We start from the raw sequence: 22718 nt of genomic DNA, 5'->3' as shown, positions 1-22718 counted from the left end.
CAGGAGGCTGTGCCACATCCTATCTTTCAGGTTTTTATATCCTACTCCTCCTATATTCACTTAGGTTGCAATGATTTACTGCCTAGAATTGATAGCATTTGGGGGTGGGGGGCACTGTGGACACAGCATTCTTCCCTTAGAAGGGATTACTGTTCTCTCCAGTTTCTCAAAAATCATTAGCTATGTAATACACATTACTGATAAGGCTCTTCAAAACCTTTGAGCAGTATCTAGACTACATTGAAATGCCATGATGGGGCTAGGTTTTTATTTGAAAAAGATTCCTCCCAAAGTTTGTAAAATGTAGGCTTCAAGTTGGAAATGTTCCTTTTATTAAAGGATTTCATTCTTTTTGGTGATAATGTGTACTGTGAACCTTCACGAGTGGAATTTAGCACACAGTGTTTCTTGGTCTTTTTTGACTACAGAATATGTGGCATTAATACTTCCTGGAATATTTCAGAAGTGTTGGGGAGTTTCATGTTTTCATTCTACCTCTTGGATATAGTCACACTGCAATTCTGTTGATCAGTTACACCTCAATTAAAAAAAGTCAAATCTCATCCCCCAGCGCCACCAGTACTAACATTCTGATATACGTCACGTCAGTTTTTGCTATGAACAAAAATAGGCTGTCCTAACACCTTGCTTTCATTTACTTCAAAATCGTGGAGATCTCTCCTAAATTAGTTCTCAACCATGTCCCTATTCCCAGAGTAAATATATAGCTAAGTGCCACTGGAACTTTCATCACATTATATTCATATTCTCCCAACTGAGCAGCAGTGTGGCTGTAACTTGAAAAAGCATCAGGCATCACTGTTTTATTTCATTTTACAGCTTTTAGTTACCCCATCGTATTCCTATCAGATGAACAAGCTATAATTTTATTTAGTCCTAGTATTTAAGCTGTTTCTAACTTTGTTCCTATTGTAAATCCTAGATTAAACATCATTATAAACAAGTCTCTCTAGCTTTTGGATCCATTGCTACAGATTGATTTGCTGGATTAAAGGGTACACACCTTTGAGTAGTCGCTGTCTAGACAAATAGCACACTTTGAAGTGTGTGGTGAAGTCCCTGGGGTCACTGTTAGTAGTATGTTCTCAGAGTAGAAGGGCCAACTGCCTTTTCTTGTAACCTGCTTCTAAGAGTACGATGTCGTTTTCTTTAAGAACTTAGTATGAAGTTTAAAAAAATGCATTATACTTCCATCCTGGTTATGCTGCTCTATGTACTTTTAATTCCAGAGAGAATTTATCCAGTTCTGTAAAACTCTGTACAGTATGTTCCATGAAGATCCAGAAGAAAACGATTTGTATCAAGCCATCGCCACGGTAACCACCCTGCTGCTGCAGATCGGGGAAGTGGGGCAGCGAGGCAGCAGCTCTGGAAGCTGCTCCCAGGAAGGCGGGGAGGAGCTGCGGGCTCCAGCTCTTTCTCCCGAGCAGGACTCGGTTTTTGCAGACACCAGCCCTGGCAAGATTGTCCAGGACTCCCAGACATTTCCTGAAGAGGCAGAAGGGGACTGGACTGTGTCCCTTGAGCATATTTTAGCTTCACTTCTGACTGAACAGTCGTTAGTCAACTTTTTTGAAAAGCCGCTGGACATTAAATCCAAACTTGAAAATGCCAAGATCAATCAGTACGGTCTCAAAACTCTGGAAATGAGCCGCCAATCACAGCCTGAACTCAAGCTGAGTAGCCTGTAGCAAGAGAGCGGGTTGCAGAGACGAGTCCGCCATACCAAAGCATGGAGCAGTTTTGTGGGTTGTCAGCCCTAAAATTCAGATTTTAGTTGAATTCATTCTGAGTGTATCTTACAAGCTGGGTATCTGGATAAGCAACCTGACAGCCACAGCTGTGGCCAGGGGAATTGATGCAACCCTCAAGCATTTCTATTTATTACGAGAATTATTAGTTGGTTATTACAGTGCTATAGGGTATCCATACATTAGTTCCCTTGATGCTGTGACTTGCAATTTCACTTTTATCAGATTTGCTGAAATTTCAGGGCACTTCTGCTGTGATGCTAGTATGACTTCGTTCTCAGATGGAACAGAAGAGTCAAATGTATCATACTAATAAACCACAGACAAAAGCCCAAGCTCTCATTTTTCACTTGGATAATGGGAGAGAGGTCACAAATCAAGTTCACTTTCAAGATCCAAGAGCCACTATCTGTGCAATTGTATTTGGCTTTTTTTGCACTAATTTTGTTTCAATGCTGGTAATTGAAACCATTTTAATATATTTGGTTGTATTCACTTTGTCCTTCCAAAAATGTTGTGTACAAACCATGCTTTCAACGTTGGCCTCCAAGTTTTTTAATAAATTTTTGTATTGACTTGGTTCTTATAATTTATACTCGTGTCTTGCCACTCCTCCATGAACTGTGCAATACACTATTGTGCAATACACGGTAGGTGGTCCTTAACTCCCACTGCCTGTGTACTACCGTCACCCTTGGGGCTTCAAGAGGGACCTCTTTAGAGCAGCACTCAGTATGTCAGGGGTGTTAAGAATCCTTACTACACTGCTTTCAGACTGAACTTAGCTGATTTTTAACCCTCCTCTGAGCTTCAGGTCCATGTAAACTGGGATTAAAAACACTTCAGGGGGCTGTTACAAAAAGGTAAGCTGAACATATGAATTGTGCACCGAAGCCATACATCTGGTTACCCATCAAAAATCAGACTGTTCTATACCTTTTGACAAGCATACTCAACAGATATAAAACAGCTTAGGGACATACTATCAAATACAGTTCATTAAATCTATCAGTTACATCATTTAAATTTGTTCAAATGTGAAAAGTGGCCAAAGGTAATTGAGTTCTACATGCCAGTCTCCAGAAAATGTTCCTTAGAATTAACAGTATACCTCCAATGTCCCAGATACCTAAAAGGTTTTCCCAGGCCAGCACATCACCTTTAAAAACATGCTTAGGCTCTACCCAAATACTCAGAAATCCCAGGGGCTAGGGGAAGGGGCACAGGCATGCCATTTAGGAAAAGCTCTCCAAATGATCCTATGTAACTGGAACTGCATAGAGATACTACAGCTGACTATTGTACTACATGGGTCCACTTATATGTGGATTTTTCTTTTTGATAGAGTACCGTAAATATATTTTCTCATGATTTAATGTTTTCTCTAGCTTACTTTATTGGTAAATTTTGGGTAGTTGACTATAATCTGTGACTCTAACCTCCATGTTCTTCAAGAGTCAACTGTATACTGCAACTAAAAAAGGAAAACCAAAACATGAAGCAGTTTTATACCTTTATTTGACAATCAGCGATTAGTTCTCATCCACATTAACTGTCTGTAGATCTGCAAAAGAGACAGCCAGTCAACTTCCATACCCACACCTCACACTTCTAACATTCCAAAAACCTTGTCTTGAAGTGTTTAGGCTAGTATACCACCTTTTTACAACCCAGATATGGACCTGTTTTGTATCTTCATCCGTTGCCCCACAGCCTAACATGAAGGTTTACTGATTATGCCTGTTACGCATTTCCCTATTAGAAGGATGCTGGGTATATAGACGCACAATTAAGTATTTGTTGAGACAGATGAATCTGGGTTCTAAAGGGTAAGGATGCTTTTCTAACCCAAACAGCTTTGTAGGATGGAGTAAAACTTACTTTTGAAAGTGGTGACAGGTACATAGGTAACCAGTGTGTAGAGCTTGTTTGGTGAATCTTCATCCTCGTTACGTTTTCTGGACAACCGTACGCGGATACGGTATGGAACATTCCTAATAAAAATATGAACGTGCTGCTTGAGTCAATGCTTCCTATAAGAAAATAGCTGCCAACGGTATTGACGCCTATCCCCACATCTGTAACATGCTTCTAATGCTCTGTCCTTTATGTGAATCTGCTCAGGTGCTACAGGCCCAGTTCCCTGGAAAATATACGTCCCCACAGGTGGACGTTAAATGCTACCATCTCAGGATATATACGGGTCTTAGCGGGCAGCAACCACTGATACTCAATCTACGCAGAAACAGGCTCAAACCTGCTAGGTCTTTCCCCTCTTATCACCAATACCCACATCTTGGTCACAGGATTTGTCTATATTCAATGTAAATTTGCAAAACACCACTCTGCACACTACATTCAACAGAGAAGACTAAAGACTGTTCCGTTCCCCTCTCTCATACACACAAGCCTCTCCTCTCACCAACCACAGCGGCATTACGGTGGCCTATCTCCTTTAATTGGTCTGAGGACACAAAGTGTTCCAAAACTCAGGACTCCTCTCGGCTTTTGTGACACCAGTCCCCACCTCCCCCATCATCTTAAGGGACCTCTTTGGCCACTCCTTTATCAGACACATCTCCTCTATAAAAATGCTCACTGCTAGCACGGCAGGGCTGAATCTCAGGTCTCTCATTCCAGTGGTGAAATACCACACAGATGCAGACAGTTGTGTGTCCCCCCCCCCCCCCCGGCCTCCTAAGTCACCTAGGTCTACTCCAGCACCTCACATCACCCTCCACAGCAAAAAGCACACCCTTTGGCACTACTGACAACTGGGTCGGGGGTGTTGTGGGGGTGCTGCCTTGTGCACTGTGGAATGTAGAGCAAAGCCCTTGACCTGTGGGAATCCCCAGGAATGACATCAAAGATGCCCAGCCCCCCACCAGGGAGGGTGGGCAAAACTGCCCACTCTTAAAAAACCACTGTGTCAATTATTTCCCATTATGTCTAGATGCCACATGGTCTATCCCCTTCCTAACTCTCCATCCTCATTCACTGTTCAAGTCACTTATTCTAGTCCACCTTCACCACCTGTTCCCAGCTCGCACCAAATTTGTTCTTCATGTAATGCTCTTACTCAGCCCTCACACTGCTGGCTCCTTCATCACCTGGGTTTCCGTTCAAATGCCACGTCAAAGGGCTTCCCTGCAGATGCTACCCCACCCTTTGAGCCATCATCATTTTAAGGAAATACTTCCATATGCATTAGCTAATTATTGAACTTACAGAAACTGTGCAGAGTTGATTTAAAGCTAGTGTAATTATAAAAGTTTTCTAAAAAAAAAATTTTTAATAATTTTAGCACCTTATTCCTTTGGCCCAGACAGCTTTGTTGAGCCTGGTGTCAATGCGCACATCTGGAGTTCCCATCTCCTTCATGGCAAATTTCCGGATCTCTTTGAGTGCCCGAGGGGCACGCTTCTTAAAACCCCTGAGATTCAAAGTCAGTAAATGAATTAAATAAGCACAAAATTAAACGAAATATGTAACGCGCTGTCCAATTTTCATAAAACAAAATCTAAACCAAACCTTAAGGTAGGAATAATCCCCTTTTCCACTACTGTATAATGCCCAGCAGCTGATATTAATACTGGGGACACAGAAAACGCACAATCCACTTTCAGTGATGTGGGATAGGAGCTCTGCAGATGATCCTGAGAGATGCTGACAGGATATGCTTGAACATAAAATACACATACTATAAAAGTGTCTTCAGATCAAAATATAGATTGTTATATCTTAAGACATGGCATGTTTTTGAAGATCATTCAATACTAATTCAAAGGTTCATTATTAACTTGGTCTTGGCTAAAACTGTACACATTTCCTCTTGACAACAGTTAATTCTATGAAGCTGTCGGCATGTGTCAGGCACTGTCATTAACTCACGTCTTGTTCCAACTCTTAAGTACTATTAACTTGTTGTTTAAATGAGGGTACATAAATTTATTTGAATTTCATATTTTTAAACAATGTGAAAAAGCCAAAACTTTGCTACAGGCTGAAATGGTCAAGCATTTGGACAAGTGAAGGCCATTTCCGGGGGTGGGGGAAAGACCCAAGTCTAAAAAGGTGTCCCCACCACCCAGGACTGTGAAGGTCAGAGAAGGGGCCAGGTCAACCATTCACCTCTGTAACCCAATGCAGGGCCCGGCACATACTAGGTGTTCCACTTTTGTTAGATGGGAGTGAATTTTATGAAATCCAATAAAAGTAACACAGAGCATGCTACAGTGACTTAACTCTGCTCTGAAATCTGCAGTGACCTTACATGCCTACGAAAGATGACTGCCTTCCCACCCCACTCTGCCTCTTCTCTCACCGTCTCCCCTTCTGCCCTTTGCTCTACCCTCATCAGCCTCCTTGCTATTTTTAGAACCTATCAAGCAAGCTCAGTTCATTCACTTAAACACTTGACCATCTAGAAATGCCTGAAGTAACAGCAGTAGGTCCAACAGACAAAATCCAGTTATTCAGGTAGCTTATGCAGGTGATACATGGAGTCCATGAGATAGTATCAAGTACTATAGAGAAAAATAAACCAGGGAAGAGAAAGAGGGAACATGAGGGAAAGCGAATTCAGGTTTAAATAAGATGGCTAAGATGATCCTGGAGTTAAGATCTGCAGATCATGAGGGCAGCCATTTAGACATCTGTGAGAAAAGCATTCAGGCAGAAGGAAAAAGTAAAAAATAAAACCAGCTACCCTGAATCAGGTACGTACCTGGTATGATTAAGAAAGTAAGCAGCCAGCTCATGTGGAATCAGAGCAAGAAGTTGGGCTTTTAGAATAAGATGAGAAGCCAGGAGGGTTTCAGAATGGACCGGGTGCTTGGGGGTGAAGGAGGGAAAACCAGGAGCAGGGAGGTGCTAACTGTAACCATTCAAGTGAGAGAGAACAGTGGTGGGACCAGTGCAATTGATAAAACTGTGGAAGGCAGAGCCAAAAGGACATGCTCACTTGACAATGACTAACACAGGGCAAGCCACAAGAGAAATGGGGAAGTCAGGAGAAAAGATGAACACTAGAGTTTGGTTTGCGATGCCTAAATACCCAAATGAACAGATTTATGTTTGAGGCCCTAAGACCAGTTGCTATTACCAAGCATGGATGGAAAACAGAGAGTCCTGGGGCTCTTCAACATTAGGAGAATGATGGAAAGAGGATGTAAGGAGGAGGGGTGCCTGGGTGGCACAGTCGGTTAAGCATCTGATTCTTGATTTTGGATCAGGTCCTGAGATTGAGCCCTGCGTTGGGCTCCATGCTCAGCATGGAGTCTACTTAAGATTCTCTCTCCCTCTGCACCCGCCATGGCTCTCTCTCTCTCAAGTAAATAAATCTTTAATTTAAAAAGAGGATGTGAGGAGGAACCACAAAGTTAGCAGCCACAGGAGCAATAAGAAAAGCTCAGGACTGGAATCTTAAGTAAAACGAATAAGCATTTCCACAGAAAAATGAAAAATAAACAATCGCTACCCAACAAAGAAGGGCTGAGAAATGGCCAAAGGATTCAGGTCTTCACTTGGGAGTTTTATAACAAAGCACAAAGTGCCTGAAAAACTTGTTTCACACCTATAATTTTCACAAGTCCCATCATCTGTGTGGCCTTTAAAACTGCACCCTTTACCCCACTGACTTTCCACCTGGCACTTTTTGCCTTTTTGTATCTAAATTTCTTACTAAGTAAACTAAAAAGATAGGGTCTTTGATTTCCTGATCTGCACAGCCCAGGACTGTGCCTAATACTCAGTTAAGTGCTTGATATGCTCCCAAAACGAGGGAAGGAAACGTGGTTACTCCCAAGCAGGATTAATGCACAAAGGCACTGGATTTTTGACCCAGAAGCTATCTCAGAGACCCCAGGTGAGACACTGCACACGACGGTTCCTTGGCTCACACACGGGTATTCAGTGAAGTACCAAGCCCAATGTGGCTACTACTGCACATTTAAATCCCTCATAAAAATAGTTTTCCTTAGAAATGCCCAGTGCAAGAAATTTTGTTCCACACTTCAGTGCCTGAATGGACTGTTTTGCTGTGTATCATGTGCTATCAAAAATACCCCCAAATAACCACATCAAAACAGTGCCTTCCACAAGACTCAAGAGGTTGCTGCAATGGCACTGTGGATCACACGAGAAATCCAGGTGTGGCAATAACCCCACTTATGCACAATCTGTCTGCAGTGGCTCCCGCTATGAATTCTGGAACAGTAACTATCCCAGGAGTTCAGAGTTAGTACTGTAGTCCATTTGTTAAATCAAATAAACATTCTCCCTCAGGCATTCAAAATATTAATGTGAGTCACCCCATCAATCACTAATGAAGAGAGCCCACTTTAGGAAAATAATAAAGGAAAACTCAAAGATACCAGTTTGCCTCGACTAAAACTATAATCATTTTCCTTAACTAAAAACCTTGGAAGGCATGGCTTGGAATTCTAGGCTAATAAGGAGAGAACAAAAATCTCTCAGACTCTTCAAATTCCTTCCTGGGGCTACTGACTTGCATACCCCCAGGAATTGCATTATATCAGGTATCAGGATCTCCCAGTCAGAGGATTCAGAGGCTGACTGGCCTCGAATGGAACGCCAGCAAGGGAAGTCACTTTGGTTCTTGAACTGGATGCTTGAACAGCATCCAGTTCAAGAACTTTCAACAAGAGTGCTGGTATCCTACAAGGAGAGATTCATGGTTTTGGCCATTTACTTCTGAACTGCCTGCATTTTCTGAGAAGACCGCGCAAAAGAAAACAAGACAGACTTCCAAGTGTTTCAAATGAAGACTGAACAAGTGCTCCTCCCCAACCGTCACCTCATCATCTTTCAAGTCCACTGCTATTTCAAGATCTATCCAATGAAAGAACAGCGATATGGTATCCCTTATCTGAATATGTACTTACTATTACATTGTGCATTTAATGTTACCCAAGATTAAAGTTAAGAAAGAGAGAGAAACATGAACTTTGATGTTTGCTCACTGTATTAGGGCAATCTGGCCTCTCTGATCTTCTAAAAACCGTACTAAGACAATTTCTCAAAGAAACTTATTTCTAATGACTTAGTATGACTCTGGCTAGTCCTCTGTATTGTTATGATTCTGGGGCTAATGTTCCTGTGTGCAGGAACGTGACTGGAAGAGGAATGGCAAAGGAGAATTCTGTAGTATGCCCTGGAGTACTGCACTTCTCATTGAATAGAGGTATATACATACAAAATTAGGAGATGGGAAGCAGGGTTACCAGCTGACCAGGTCTCATTATTTTTCTCTGGGCCAATTACTACTGAAATCTCCAGCTGAAGGTTTTGGGGACAGAATGTCCACTGTTAGGGACTTCACTTCTATCCACTGACAGTTTGAAGGCAGTATCAGCCAGAACCCAGAGATGTTCCTTTCCTGTTTCTGCACACGTAGGCCTTCCCCAAAGCTCTTCAACAACATGCAAACCTACTTACAGCCACCCCTCAGCCCTGGCCCATGACTTCCAGGGGACAAAGTTAAACCAATCTCGCTCCATGTTTCTGGTTGCCAGTCATACTCTGCCATTTTAGAGAATGGCTGTTAAGGGGACAAGAATTTGTGTGGGTCTTTACCTTAACTAGTTAACAAGGTGGTGTTTTTTTCCCCGAAAGGCAGGGACTGTAAGTTAGCCCAGGAATTTTGCTACCACTTTCCTCTATTACTCTGAGGAGCTTAATATCGAAATTCTGACCTTAGACACTTGGTCCTCAAGAGCAGGACATTCAGGAGACAAAAATAAAGGGCTCCAATATAAAAATCTATAGGCGGTTAATTAAAATTTGGTCTTGATTTTAAAGTTGTATTTTTAACCTGACCAGCTGTGTGGCTAGACTGCTGCAGCTAATATGCCAAACAAAATTAAGTGTTTAGGCACTAATAGGCTCCACATTAGAATGTTATTTTTGAGAAATTTTGCCAACAGACTCTACAGCATGGAAAGCACCCAAGACTTAAAAGCCAAACACCTTTCCAGCTTATTTCAACGTTGTTTCTATGTAAAGATCAGTGTGCAAATATCACCTCAATGCCTGAGAATCTAGAATCAGTCACCACCTCATTTCAATTCTGTATTTGCTTTTGGTGTCTTTTACCTATTGAAACATTTTGTGAACTTTTAATTAAGGAAAAATTATCTAAGTCCAAGTCAGTGAGACTTGAAAATCATATCTGAGCCAAAATAATTCTTTCTTTAGCTTAAGGTTACTTTGTCTCTCTTTACAAGCTGTGATGAAGCCAAACAGGAAATATACATACATACTAGTGGGGAGAAATGGGCTTGCTTGTGGATGTAGGTTTTAAAATGAAATTCTATCTTTAAAAAAAATATTCTAAGTGACAGTATTCAAGAAAGATTTGGTCCCATTCGCAGCAGTAAACACATATGCAGAAGGGGGGAAAACTCACTAAGCCTAAGGACTAAAAACCAAACCCTAGACAAAAAAAACCACGAACTACAACATTCAAAATCATTCGCAATATTCTCGTACATCACAAATCCCCAACACCCACGTATCCTTTGCACAAATACTGCCCCCTAACTCCACTGATACGTTCTTTTTGTCTAATAGTCTCCTGGTATTACCACTCAACCAGTATTAGTACATATTTGTGTGGGTCAGGAACTAAAGTATAATCTTTATGTGTTCACATCCTGGGCTGGACACAGTTTTAGTTAATTGGTCAGCTTTAGACATTTTTTTAAAAGCTTGCCTTCCTTCCTATACACATCTTTTACCCTTTAGCTTGCCCAGGTTTACCCAATTTACAAAGCACCGAGTGAAATGATTTTACCACCACCAAGTTCCCCTCAACTGGCTCTCCCAGAAACTATTACTCAATCTTTTGTGTCCAGTCAATAACCTCTGAGGATTACACTTTAAACCCTTTAAACTTTTAATGGGGGCCATGGAATACAGATTTGGGCTTCCGAAGAAGGCCCAATTTCCAGACCACCTAGCTTTTCAACAACTAGACAGACCTCCGAGTGACAACTAAAAGCATGAGTTCGGGAGCCCCCAACCAGCAAGGCACCCGGCCGACTGCAGGGATACTCACACTCCATGGATGCGCTTGTGAATGTTGATGGTGTATTCTCTGGTCACTACTTCGTTGATGGCAGAACGGCCCTTCTTCTTCTCGCCACCCTTCTTCGCGGGAGCCATCTAAACCCAGGGACAAAGAAGTTCAGAGCAGAGTGGGAACCAGCACAAGCCAACTCCTCCCTCCCGAGCCCGGCCTCACGCTGTCACCCTCGGGGCGCGTCCAGGTACAGAGGGCTCGGCCAGGCACCTGAAGCCCCAGGTATCCGCAAAGCCAAGCCGGTCACCCCGCGGCGAAAGCATCCGCGCCCCTCAGATGCTCCCGCCCCGGAAACCCCTGCAGGCTTGCCTCCCTAAGCCTGGCCAGTCTCCCCTCCAGGCTACGGGAGCCCCTAAACAGCACGGATTCCCGTCTCCTCAGAACGCGGAGTCCCGGGCCGGCCTAAGAGAAATCTCGCAGTCCGGGTCAGCACAATCCCGAGAGAGGATTGAACCAGATTCCTGAAGCCGGGTCCCCGCGCCCATACTCACTCTGCCGGGCCCTGGTTGGAAAGGAAGAGCGCGCGGTATTGTGGGAGAGGGAAAGCAGCGTCACAAGTACAACTTCCGGGTCGCGTGGAGGCGCTTGGAAGGGGAGAGGCGAGGCTACGACGTAAGCGGCGCGCGCCGGGGGAAAAGCGAGCGCACTTCGGGGGCGGGGCTCCTGGGGCGGGCCGCGGCTGCGCACTCCGGCCGCGCTCTCAGCACCCGGTTGCTAGCCGCTTAGTTCCCTCCTCCGCTTTCCGAAGGCGCGGTATTATCTCTCGCCTCTTGTCCTAAGCCTTCAGAGGAAATTAGAGCCAGGCCCACAGCTGCATGGGAACAGGACCAGGAAAAGAAGACGCTCGTTTGTTTTTCCTATTCTCTCATTGATTTGGCCACCGTTTGCTGAACCTGAGTGCGGTGCGGTGCGGGGCTGGCTGCACCGAGGGAAGTCGGAGACAGCTGCCGCCTTGGCAGTGCTCACGTTGAGGAGGGACACTCCTGAACGCGAGTGCTTACTGTCCTGGACCGTGGAGCTACCCGAGGGTCTTGTCTGGCCCGATGCATGGGTGGGTCGGGGTGCAGAAAGCAGGGTTTGTGCTGCGCTGGAAGGATGGGCAGGAGGTAGCCAAGCAGAGAAGTGGTGGAGCGAGGCAGGTGACGGGTTTGAAGCAGTACGGCTTTCTAGACTCTAGGCCGGGAGGTGAGATAGTGTGAGTTTGAGTATTACAGGTAATGAATTGTCAGGAGGGCACTGCCATGATCAGATTTGTTTTAGAATTAATTCAGCTACACTGAAGAACAAATTAGGAGCAGTGGGGGAAGATAGTAGGAAGGAAACGAGTAGAAAGAAACTACATAATAGAGACAAGGAGGATCTGAATTAAGGCAGTTGCAGTGGGATTATTAAGAAGCAGACTGATTTTATAGTTAAACAAGGAGGTAAAATCAAGAGGATTTGGAGAGAGACCAGTGTAGACTCTACATTTAAGAGGTGTGGGAGCGGAGGCTGAAGAAATCAGTAACCTGTCATTAGAGCAATAGGAAAAGACTTACTTGGAAATATTCTAAGTCAGAAGGAAGCCAGAGTGGTCAACAGGTTCTACATGCTACAGAGTTCAAGTAAGGCAAATATTGAGATGGACCCACAAGTTTCTCCAAACAGGAGAGTATCAGTGATATTAGCAAGTTTCACTACTGGTAAGTAGTCGGAAGTGGGAGTGGGAAGGAGCCAGATGAGGACAGAGTAAGGAGTGAGTATGGGGGTAAGCTGCTTTCCACCTCTGCTGTCTCTTGGGGCATAAAGCCTGGGAGAAGACATACTGAGGGAGGGGAGCAAAAGGCAGGGGACCTGGGGAAGCATTAGGCAGTCGGGTTGGACAAGTAGCTTAGATATATGAGAGACGACAAGGAGATCTGAGGAGGTGCCCAGAGGGATCATTCTGGAGCTTCTGAGAGACTAATAACTGGCTGTCTCCAATCCAGGGATTCTAAGACAGTCACTTCGACCCATGGACCTATGCCTTCTTTATTCTTGATGAACTCCCTGACTTCACAGGAGCACACCATTCAGTGGCTTAAGACAGGGAGGATGAGAGCTAAAGTTTTTGAGCCCTCACATATCTGAAGGTTTTTATTCAACCCTCAAATTCATTAATACTTTCACTTGTATGGAATTTCAGGTTGAAAATAATTTCTCCCCAGCGTTTTGAAGGCATTCTCCATTGTCTTCTTTCAGTGTGGTTGTTGAGATGTCATGTGTCACCCTTTGTGATGTTTTATTTTCTCAGAAACATTTCAGGATCTTGTATCTTGAAAGTTGTGAAATTTCAAGCAAATAGACCCCCCCACCCCCAGTGGAAATCGACAAAACATCCCTTTCAGCTCTCAACTGTGCTGCTTTAAGTAAAGGTCAGACAATAAAAAACCATTTGGTTTGAAGGGGGCTGATAATCATGAGCCTGGCTGGGGCTCTCATGTTTGTCTAGCCCTGTGGGCTCTTCCAGCTTCTTCCCAGCCAAGCCTCAGGGGTCAGGCCAGTCTACTGCTGGCCTCCCACAGACCAAAACCTTTAAGATGAACTTTGTGTCCTTTGTAAGTGTCCAGTATTTGTTGGCTGGGCTTCTCTCCCATGTCTTTTTAGTTTTAGTGATTACCAGGGAATCCTTAAAAATGAGACAGGATCTGAATGCTTCCCTGTGGGGGCAGCAAGGAAGAAGACTCCGGTCTCAAGGGAGCAACAAACCCTAAGTGCTGGAGGGTCTTCTGGGGCAGATTTGTGCTGGGCTCAGCTGGAGGGTCCAATGGGACTTCCTAAGAAAAGCCACTGGAAGATTTTTGAGATGAAAGGGGTGTGGTGGTGCAGAAGGAAGGCGCTAAAGGAAGATGTGTTCAGTAGCAGCATTCCAAAACTTGGGTATTCCAGAGTTCACATTTCAGCCCCTTCTCATGAGCCAAGACTTTACAGTTTTCCAAAGACAAAGGTCATGGTTTTTCTGGAAACAAGACAGGGTTGCAAAACAACTTTTTAATGAGCAAAATTAAATGAATCAAAAGCTTGGGGATTAAACTTCCCCTGATGTTATGTGGGTTTAAAGAAATGTGGCACAATAAAGAGTTTTCTGAGTTTATCCAGATTCTCAACATGTATAAGATTTAAGCAATGCTAAATTAAATTAGTAGCATGCTATACTCCACCCTCTTTCAATGGCTTCCAGCTAGAAACTCCTAGGACAATAAATATGCTGTTTCCATTAAAAAAAATCTTGTTTTACTTAGAAGGATTCTGACAGCCAACTAAAATTCAAATACAGAAAGATCAGATTTATAAACCTTTGAATTTACAAGACAGTTCAATTACAAAATGGTTCTAGTTTCACACAGACTTTTTTGTGGTGGCTAAATGTGGTGAATCTCCTGATCAGATGGGGGGCCCCCAAATGTGTGGCGATGATCTTGTGGAAGCCCGTGGCGTGGGCCGTGAAAGGCTTCACCCAAGACAAAATAAAGGAGATATGTTTATTGACTACACGGCAAGGGAGCAGTGAGCAGGATGGCAAAGGAGAGGGTGTCTGCAATGAGGTAGTGGGTGGGGGCTGTTTTCTAAAGAGGGAAGGTGAGGAGGTATGGTGATGTATGGAATTTTCCCTTTTTTGGTAAGTAGCCCATTGGTTGGTTAGGGCCTTTGGATATTTTGAGGTGGGTCACCTGCTAGGCCTGTCTGTATTCAGCCAGGGGGTCGCTGTGGGCCCTTTCTACTTTACATTGCTCAAGCCTGTTTGCCTACAAGCAGCTTCTACATTTTTGTTTTATTTATTTTTAATTTCATTTTAAGTAGGTTCCACACCCAATGTGGGGCGTGAAATCATGACCCAAAGATCAAGAGTCACATGCTCCATTGACGGAGCCAGCCAGGCATTCCCAGACTTTTTGTTTTAAAAAGAGGGTTCATGGGGTGCCTGGGTGGCTCAGTCGGTTAGAGCATCCCAACTCTTGATTTCGGCTCAGGTCATGATCTCAGGGTTGTGGGATCAAGTCCCGTGTCAAGCCTGCTTGGGATTCTCTTTCTCCCTTTCCCGCTGCACCCCTCCCTCTCTCTGTTAAATAAATAAATAAATAAATAAATAAATAAATAAATAATAAATAAAGTGTTCATTTCTGGTCCTTTAAAGGATAAATGATCCTAATGCATGCAAAGCATTTAGACTTACCTTTTTTAAGGAATACAATTGTGTGAACAGAACTCCTTTTTTGTCGTCTGTATAGCCTCTCGTGCCGTCCCAAACTGCTCCTTGTCATAGGACAGAGGCACTGCTCCTATTTCACAGGAAGCAGGTGAAACACAGAGCTGTAGCGACGGAGCAAGGGAAGGAACTTCGTTCTCTTGGACCAACATTTGTGGTAAGGGCTGTGCTGAGCATCACCATCTCAGTGATTCTCCATCCTCATGTCATGGTGACGAAGCCTCGTGGGGAAGACGGGATGTCTGTAGTTGGCAGAAGCCTCCTAGATGCTGCTGTTCTATCTCCCCCCCATCAACACGATGTGTGTACACACCTCTCACACACAGACACATGAGCCCCACGAGCATCCCGCATAATCTTAAGTGCTGGCAGGGGGAGCCCATGAACTCCAGCCCAGATGAGGTTAATGATGGGCTGGGACTGCCTTGATGTAGAATGTCTCTGTCATCTCCACCGGAACCTAACAGGTTGGTGCCCATGCTGCAGCTTAAAAAAACCTAATGCCATTACCTGTTCATTGATTGCTTGCGATTACCCTTAGGAACATCTTGAAATTAAAAAAAAAATTTAAACAATGAAGAAAAGATGTATGCATGCATAGATAACAAGGGACAGAAACTGCCTCCAGAGGAAATTGTACAAATTTGTTAATTTATTACAAAATGGCCACTCACAGAAAAACACAGGAAAACTTTTATGCTTTTATATCTGGGAAAGGAACTGGTGTCTCAGATACAAAATAATTTACACATAATCCATACAATTTTATTTTATATAGAAATAGGTCATTATTACAACAGCTGTACAATTCACTACACTTCGTCTTTTAATTACATAAAATCTTCTCTTTAGAAACATCTCAACATAACAAAACATACAAAAAAGCAAAGTGCATTTTGAAAAGGAGAATCCAATCCTCGGTCTTCTCACGAAAGATCTGTAGAAAGATGCAGCATTCTGACTCAAGGGGCCGGCGTGTCCTGGGGTTTCCTCGGGGACCTGGAGCTCCATGGGCCTGCCTGGCTTGGGAAACCTCTTCCTCCCGTTCCGTCTCGGAGTTCCCGACAGAATTCCGGAATATCAGCTGCATGATTGTGCTTTGCTTTGAGTCTGCCTTTGTAGTTGCAATCAAGGAAGTAAACAGGAATAGTCCAGTGTTTTATTTAGGGGAAACAATAACCACCAGAAAGAGCCTCCTTCCATTAGGTTTCAGGCCAGAGGGTGTGGGTCTGCGGCCTGGTTAACAACGACCATCTGATTGGTGGGCTATTTTTGTTCCTGGGTCTCCAAGTGAAGTCACAAGACCTCCTTATTTTTAAAAACTGAAGGTGCCTAAGTTATCTCTGTGCAGCTGTGCAAATTAAAACAAAAACCACCATTTAAAAATAATGAAAAATAATCTCTTTATTCTCTCTCTTCAACAGATCTCTGACCCAGTGTTTCTCGAATGCAAAGGAAAGAGGATCAGGAGAGTGAAGGCCAGCTAGCAAGTGTGGATGGACCGCAGCCGGCTAGAGGGACCAGTGCGCTCTCGGGGAGGACATGGCGAGACGTGCCATCTGCTAAGCGAACTGAGTAATGACGCTTTCGTGGGGCACTCGGTTCCCATCCGAGTATGGCTGTAGAGTGTGCCCGAGAAACACAGAGGCTAGGGAAACACGGCCAGTATTCTGATCATTTTCCACGGCCAGCCACTGCGTTCTGGAGATGGTTACCATCCAGGAGTTCTGAAATGTATGCAGTGTGCACAAAAGCCAAGGGTTTAAACTCCTCTCTCCAGTTCCTGTGGCCACCCCCATGGTCTGTCCATTGGTTAAAGCTGATTGTGACCCGACGGAGGTGCCAGGGCTCTACCGGGGTGGCTGCTGGAGGCCCGAGGACTCAGAGAGGCTGCTGACCCTTCGGGGAGGGCGTGAGGCCTGGGGCGGCGGGGGGTAGCCCAGGGTCCCTGGCTGTTGCGAGTAGGTGGAGAGAAGTAGCGAGTCCTGCTCACTGTGCAGAGAGGTTGGTGCCTGCACCTGGAAAGTAAGGACAAAGGGCTAGAGGACTCACCTCCATGGCTGGTGGGGCAGAGGGGGGGGTGTCTTGTGGTGGCGGGACCTTGCAGGGGAGGGTGGGTGGGGAAGAAAGAGCCTGAGGCTCTGCCAGGTGGTTGGGAATTCAGAAGCCAAGCTCTCTGCCAGCAGTAGGGGTTCCCTTGGGCCAGTGGGCAGGGACCAGGCTTTGGGGGGGGCGTGGTTTTCTGAACAGGTGCACATGATCTACATGTGGCCTGTATATTTTGGGATGTTGGGACCTGAGACTACATGCAGATCATTGACAGGGCAGAAACCAAACACACATGCAGTCTGCATACTTTTCACCATGGTCCCTGATTCTGTAACCACTCCCAAATACTGCTGTTTGTCAGACTCCTAATTTGAAGCTCAGAAATTTCAGCTGGTCAAACCCTAACTTTGGCACCTTCAGTCCCTCGCCTCACTATTCCCATCCATGAAATCTCCCCTGTCCAAACCACCCAGAGCACCCCAGGCACACCTGCCCCTCCACTTTAGCTCAGTCTGTCTCTCTCTTGTTGGAACACTGTCCCTTCCTCTCCATTCACTTTGCCCGCACTTTGGCTCTGCAGCAGGTGCCCCTGGGGCCTTCTTCCATGAAGGCCTCCAGTCACAGTGCTCTTACTGGCACAAACCCAGAGCCTGGCTGCTCTGTGAGGCCTCCCCTCTCCCCACACCGCACCGTGAGGGCCCGGAGGCCAGCAAGAAGGCCCAAATGCTCTGTGTCTTCTTAGCCCCATGTCTTGGAGGAACAGGTCCCCGTCAACATGTTTGCTGCCAGGGCTGAAGAAAGACGTGGAGGCCTCTAACTCTGCCCAGACCATCCCTGCCTTCTCCCTTCACCTGCACCCATCTGAAATCACTTGTGTCCTGCAAAATGACAAGATATGCAAAGCTGAAGTCTTGACTTGACTGTCCCTATGCTTGAGGCCAGGGAACTTTGAAAAGTACATCACAGATGGGTTAGCATCTTTGGAATTAAATTGCATTCAAGACCTTCAAGGAGGACTCTTTTCATCTTTATAACACTGTCCTTAAAATATCTTAGTCACAACACTCTCCTGTGGCTCTGAAGGTGCCCAAGCAGGGAGGTAGAGCGAAGGGAAAGCCATGGCCTGCCCTGTGGTGGGGGCTCGAGGCCAGGGAGGATGTGCAAAGGACAGGGGCAGGGCTGGGGCAGGAAGGGGTGCTCCGGGCATATGTCAGAGCCTGAGCAGACACTTCTGGTCCCATCTGAATGTCAACCACTCTCTCTTACCCTCCCTCCTTCCAGTGTGTTTGGCACTTGCTTAAGGTAAGCAGTGACCACAGGTAAAAGTGCCCCACATTTTCCTAGAAAGCCCCAACTTCAGGCCACATTATTGTATTTATCAAACAATTTCGATGAATCTTTAACTAAACATGTAATTTGTATTTGTATAAGACTTTGTGTATAAACACACTAACAAGTCTGACAAACACAGTAATAAGTGTCTGATTTTTGCTCTCAAAAATATGGATACCATATAACATTTACTTCTTAAAGATGGATCTATTTTTTTTTCCTCAGGCATTAGTCATCTTACTGATTCAAATTTGCCCCATACTCTCTCATATTCCAAACTACACACAAAGCATACTAGATACAAATTTTGTAAATAGTATTTGTCAGATGGAATAGTATTAAAGATGGATCTTTTAAGCACATACCAGATGAGGCATAAAAGCTGAGTCTAAATTTCTCCTACTAAATATACAAAGACTTTATAAACTTTAAGTATTATAAACTTCATAAACTATAAAGCCTCAAACGCAAATCTGTCTGGGGTTTGTTTCGGAACTGAGGACTAGAGCCACCCTGAAAGCCAGGGAGGAAAGGCCTGTCAGCCCAGGGCTGCGGAGCTCTGCCCTGTGCCCGGGCGCATGTGTGTGGCAGTGCCCACCTGCAGGAAGTGCTGTGGCTGCTGCTGGGCCTGTGCGGGCTGCAGGGGTGACTGCCGGGAGGCAGGGAAGCTGGGCTGGGGCACCGCCTGTCCCATCAGCAGAACGGGGGGCGAGGCGCTGCTGCTGGTGGTGTGCATGTCTGCATTTGGAAACACGGCCTGGCTCTGTGGATACCTGTTTGGTCACGTGTGGGAAGGAGAAAACAGACTTTTAAGAAAGAGGTGTTGATGTGATACTGGCAGCACAGGCAACGAAAGGACACACAGATAGACTGGACTTTGTCAAAATCAAAAACTTTGGTGCATCAAAGGACACTATCCATGGATTGAGAAGGCCACCTATGAAAAAATATTTGTGAATCATATATCTAACAAGGGATTGCAACTCAACAACAACAATACAGCCCGACTACAAAAATGGGCAAAGGGTTTGAACAGACATTTCTCTCAAAAAAAGATACAAATGGCCAATGAGCACAAAAAAGGATGCTTAACATCCTTAGACAATAGGGAAACACAAATCAAAATCAAAATGAGATACCACTTCATAGTCATGACAATGGCTATTATAAAAAAAATAATAAGTGTTGATGAGGATGCAGAAAAATTGGAAACTTTGTGCACTAATAGAAATGTAAAATGGGGGGGGGGACACCTGGGTGGCTCAGTTGGTTAAGCATCTGACTGTTGATTTTGGTTCAGGTCATGATCTCAGGGTTGTGAGATTGAGCCCCGAGTCGGGCTCCACGCTGAGTGTGGAGCCTGCTTAAGATTCTCTCTCTTCCTCTCTCGTGGCCCCTTACCCCCCACGTTCTCTCTCTAAAAAATAAAATAAAATAAAATAAAATAAAAAAGAAATGTAAAATGGTACAGCCACTATGGAAAACAGAATGGCAATTCCTCAAAAAATTAAGCAAAGAATTACCATATGATCCGGCAATTCCACTTCTGGGTATATACCCCAGAGAAGATGAAAGAAGGGACTCAAGCAGATATTTGTACACCCGTGTTCATAGCAACATGATTCATAATAGCCAAAAAAGTAGAAGCAACCCAAGTATCCCCATCAATGGGTGAACAGATAAGCAAAATACAGTATATACCCATAATGGAATATTATTCAGTCTTAGAAAGGAAGTAAATTCTGACACGTGCTAGAGCATGGATGAAACTTGAGGACATTATACTGAGTGAAGTAAGCCAGTCACAAAAGGACAAATACTGTGTGACTCCCCTTAGATTAAGATTCCTAGAGGAGTCAGATTCATAAGAGAAAGCAGACTGTGGGGCTGGAGGGTAGAGGGAACGGGGAGTTGGTGTGTAATGCGGGTCAGACTTTCAGTTTGGGAAGACAAACTTCTGGAGACGGACGGTGGTGATGGTGAATGCCCCTGAACAGACACTTAAAGAGAGCTAAAATGGTAACATTTATGTTACATATATATTCTACCACAATTTAAAAAAATTAAAAAAGAAAAAAGGTGTTGATGATCATGGACCATGAACAAGAGGCAGAGGAAGGCCATTTAGGAAAGCTCCAGAGGAGCACAGAATAGGAACAGGTGTTTAAAGACACTATAGAGAAGTCCATTTTGCATTATAGTTTTGGAAATGTTATTTCTCTCTGTCATTTGTAACAGGATGGGGCATTAGGTCATATCTGGAAGAGACGGTAGAGGAGACGGGGAAGGTAGAAATTATTGCGTTGACCAAAAATGGCAGTTAGAGTTCCAGAGGAAGGAATTCCCACTTTTGCCTAGTTAAAATGAAATGCTGTAGGTACAGGCCCCTGTCCCTCAGAAATGTTCAGTGACCATCCCCGGCTACTACTATTTCTGGCTGAGGGAGGACGCAGGAGGAAGGGCTTCTAGGGGCCGGTCCCAGGGGATGGCGTGGGGGATTTAGCTAGCACCATCTCAGTGAACTGCTGACACACACCCAACCAGTGTTGAGACAAGAAAGAGGTCTGTGAGATAGTTCTACTTCTGCCTCATGTCAAAGAGCTAGGAACTATTTCCCAGTAGCTTTTCAAGTATTCACTCCTCTATCTCCCGTATCCTTTGTCCCAAGTAATTAAAGCAACAGTGGAGGAAAGCTGCTTCTGGACATCAGGGCTGCCGGTGGCAAGGAGTCTGGGGAAAGGAGAAGGTTGCGTGTCTGGGAGGAAAGGAGAACCCACATCTGCAGGGTTTCACGGCCCGTGGCTCGGCGCCAGAACGCCAGAGCAGGGGAGCTTCAAGTGTGCCTGTGGAACTTGCCAGCATCTGCCCGTCAGACAGAGCCATGGGAAGGCCTGGGGAGGGGGCTCAGGCTACATTTACCTGGGTTATTACCAAGGGTGAAGGACCCGCAAAGATGCTTGAAGATGACAGACAACTGTTTCCTTCGGGTCCTGTTCTAAGCATGGGATGCTGCTGACCCACAGTTTTATCTTCTTCAATGGGAAATGGAAGAAAAGCTAAGGGGGTGTCCCTGTAAAGGGTGTGGATGGACACACTTTGATCTTGCCTTTGGTGCAGCTCACACGAGGAGCGCTGCTGGTCCAGGCCAATGAGAACCCTGCCAGCCCGAGAGCACTCAGTGCGGCTCTCTGCCTCCTCCCTCCACCCGGGGCCACCTACTTGACTTGCCGTCCAGTCCTGCTGACCTCTGAGGGCTGCCTCGCGTCACAGGACCCAGGCATCATGGGCTGGATGGGCTGGCTCAGCAGTAGCCTTGGAGCAGAGGAGGAGATAAACGGGAAACTTGAACCAGCACCCAAACTGTAGACCCGCGGGCCGACGGCAGCGCCTGCCCAGCCCGGCTGGGCCCTTTCTGGCTGCCCCCGATCCCCACGGCACCTGCTCTGCTCTCGGAGGATGAGGAGTGCAGCCACCCGAGCCCCCGGCCCTTTCTTGCCACTCTGTTGGCTGGGATCACCTGAACTCTGCCTCCATCTACAGCAGCAGGAAGGCTGGAATGGTCCCTGGAAAGCTGCACCTCAGCTGTCTTTCAAACAAGCGCAGTCTCTGTACCTGAGCTGCCGATCATGGCTGAAGGCTGGGCTGGGCCGGCACTGGCTGCCATCCTGGGAGGCAGAAGTGAGCGTGGTCAGGCTCAGAGCTGGTGGGAGCACTGCCGCGGCACTGCTGAACTGGGGCGTCAAGCTGCTCACCGAGGGGCTGCTTCCTGGCATCAGCTGTGAGCTTCGCATTGGCCTTGGACCCTGGAGCAGTCGTGGTAATAAGAAAGGTAAAACTCAGACTCATCTCTGGAGTCATCTCTCCAGGAACCCTCCTTCCCAGAACCCCAGCCCACCTTGGCCCTTCCTCTAACTTAGGACCCACGAGTTTTTTGAACTATTTTGATCTTGTGACTCTTCCCCGTTGGATCATAAGCACCTCAAGGATTCTTTGAATCCTTTGGGCCTAGAACAGTGTCAGGCTCTCAGCAGGCAAGGAAAATGTGCATGAACTGAACTACCTTCTGCTTTACCGATTCTACTCCAGACACCTGGACCTCCTTGCTCTTTCTCTCCAACTCACTAGGACTACACTTGCCTCGGGGCCTTTGCACTGGCTGACCCCTCCGTGTGGAATACTCTTCCCCCTAATACCAGTATGGTTCATTCTCTCATCCCCTCAGGTTTTGGCTCAAATA

General features: G+C 45.4%; 3 protein-coding genes and 1 long non-coding RNA gene across 16 annotated transcripts in view; 2 read left to right on the top strand and 2 right to left on the bottom strand.

Annotated features, from left to right (window-relative positions):
* The window catches only part of TBC1D8 (TBC1 domain family member 8), a 101083-nt gene extending 98736 nt beyond the window's left edge, over nt 1-2347 (top strand). For 10 of the 11 annotated variants that reach the window (XM_027623186.2, XM_027623192.2, XM_027623189.2 and 7 more), the window contains one exon: nt 1251-1844. In XM_027623186.2, coding sequence (XP_027478987.2) covers nt 1251-1712 — 462 coding nt within the window. In that variant the 3' untranslated portion in view covers nt 1713-1844. Of the gene's footprint in view, nt 1-1250 lie in introns of all 11 variants that reach the window. The other variant, XM_027623182.2, reaches the window with a different exon arrangement.
* Nucleotides 2348-3272: 925 nt separating this feature from the next.
* On the bottom strand, nt 3273-11465 carry RPL31 (ribosomal protein L31). Of its 3 annotated transcripts, none has more exons than XM_027623179.2 (5): nt 11367-11465; nt 10852-10958; nt 5080-5205; nt 3654-3766; nt 3273-3336 (listed from the first exon to the last, which is right to left on the bottom strand). In XM_027623179.2, the coding sequence occupies exons 2-5, from the start codon at nt 10956-10958 to the stop codon at nt 3305-3307; spliced, it is 378 nt and encodes a 125-aa protein (XP_027478980.1). In that variant the 5' UTR covers nt 11367-11465; the 3' UTR covers nt 3273-3304. The 3 variants fall into 3 exon arrangements, with proteins under 3 accessions (XP_027478980.1, XP_027478981.1, XP_027478982.1); XM_027623180.2 differs by lacking the exon at nt 11367-11465 and adding an exon at nt 11185-11203; XM_027623181.2 differs by lacking the exon at nt 11367-11465 and adding an exon at nt 11086-11104.
* Nucleotides 11466-11580: 115 nt separating this feature from the next.
* LOC113937854 lies at nt 11581-16651 on the top strand. The gene is made up of 3 exons (XR_003524746.2): nt 11581-11926; nt 15123-15257; nt 16525-16651. It is a non-coding gene; the product is annotated as an uncharacterized LOC113937854 (long non-coding RNA).
* NPAS2 (neuronal PAS domain protein 2) overlaps nt 15746-22718 on the bottom strand; it is a 151065-nt gene continuing 144092 nt past the window's right edge. Inside the window, exons 18-21 of the mRNA XM_027622741.2 lie at nt 22094-22284; nt 21701-21793; nt 19080-19254; nt 15746-17118 (exon numbers count right to left, since the gene is read on the bottom strand). Of these exons, the coding sequence (XP_027478542.1) occupies nt 16951-17118; nt 19080-19254; nt 21701-21793; nt 22094-22284 (627 nt within the window). The 3' untranslated portion in view covers nt 15746-16950. The remainder of the gene's footprint in view (nt 17119-19079; nt 19255-21700; nt 21794-22093; nt 22285-22718) is intronic.

This window comes from Zalophus californianus, chromosome 8 (assembly GCF_009762305.2).
Source record: "Zalophus californianus isolate mZalCal1 chromosome 8, mZalCal1.pri.v2, whole genome shotgun sequence".
NCBI classification, from domain to species: Eukaryota; Metazoa; Chordata; class Mammalia; order Carnivora; family Otariidae; genus Zalophus; species Zalophus californianus.
The sequence above is the reverse complement of the archived record's forward strand: the minus strand, read 5'-3'. Positions and strand labels throughout refer to the sequence as shown.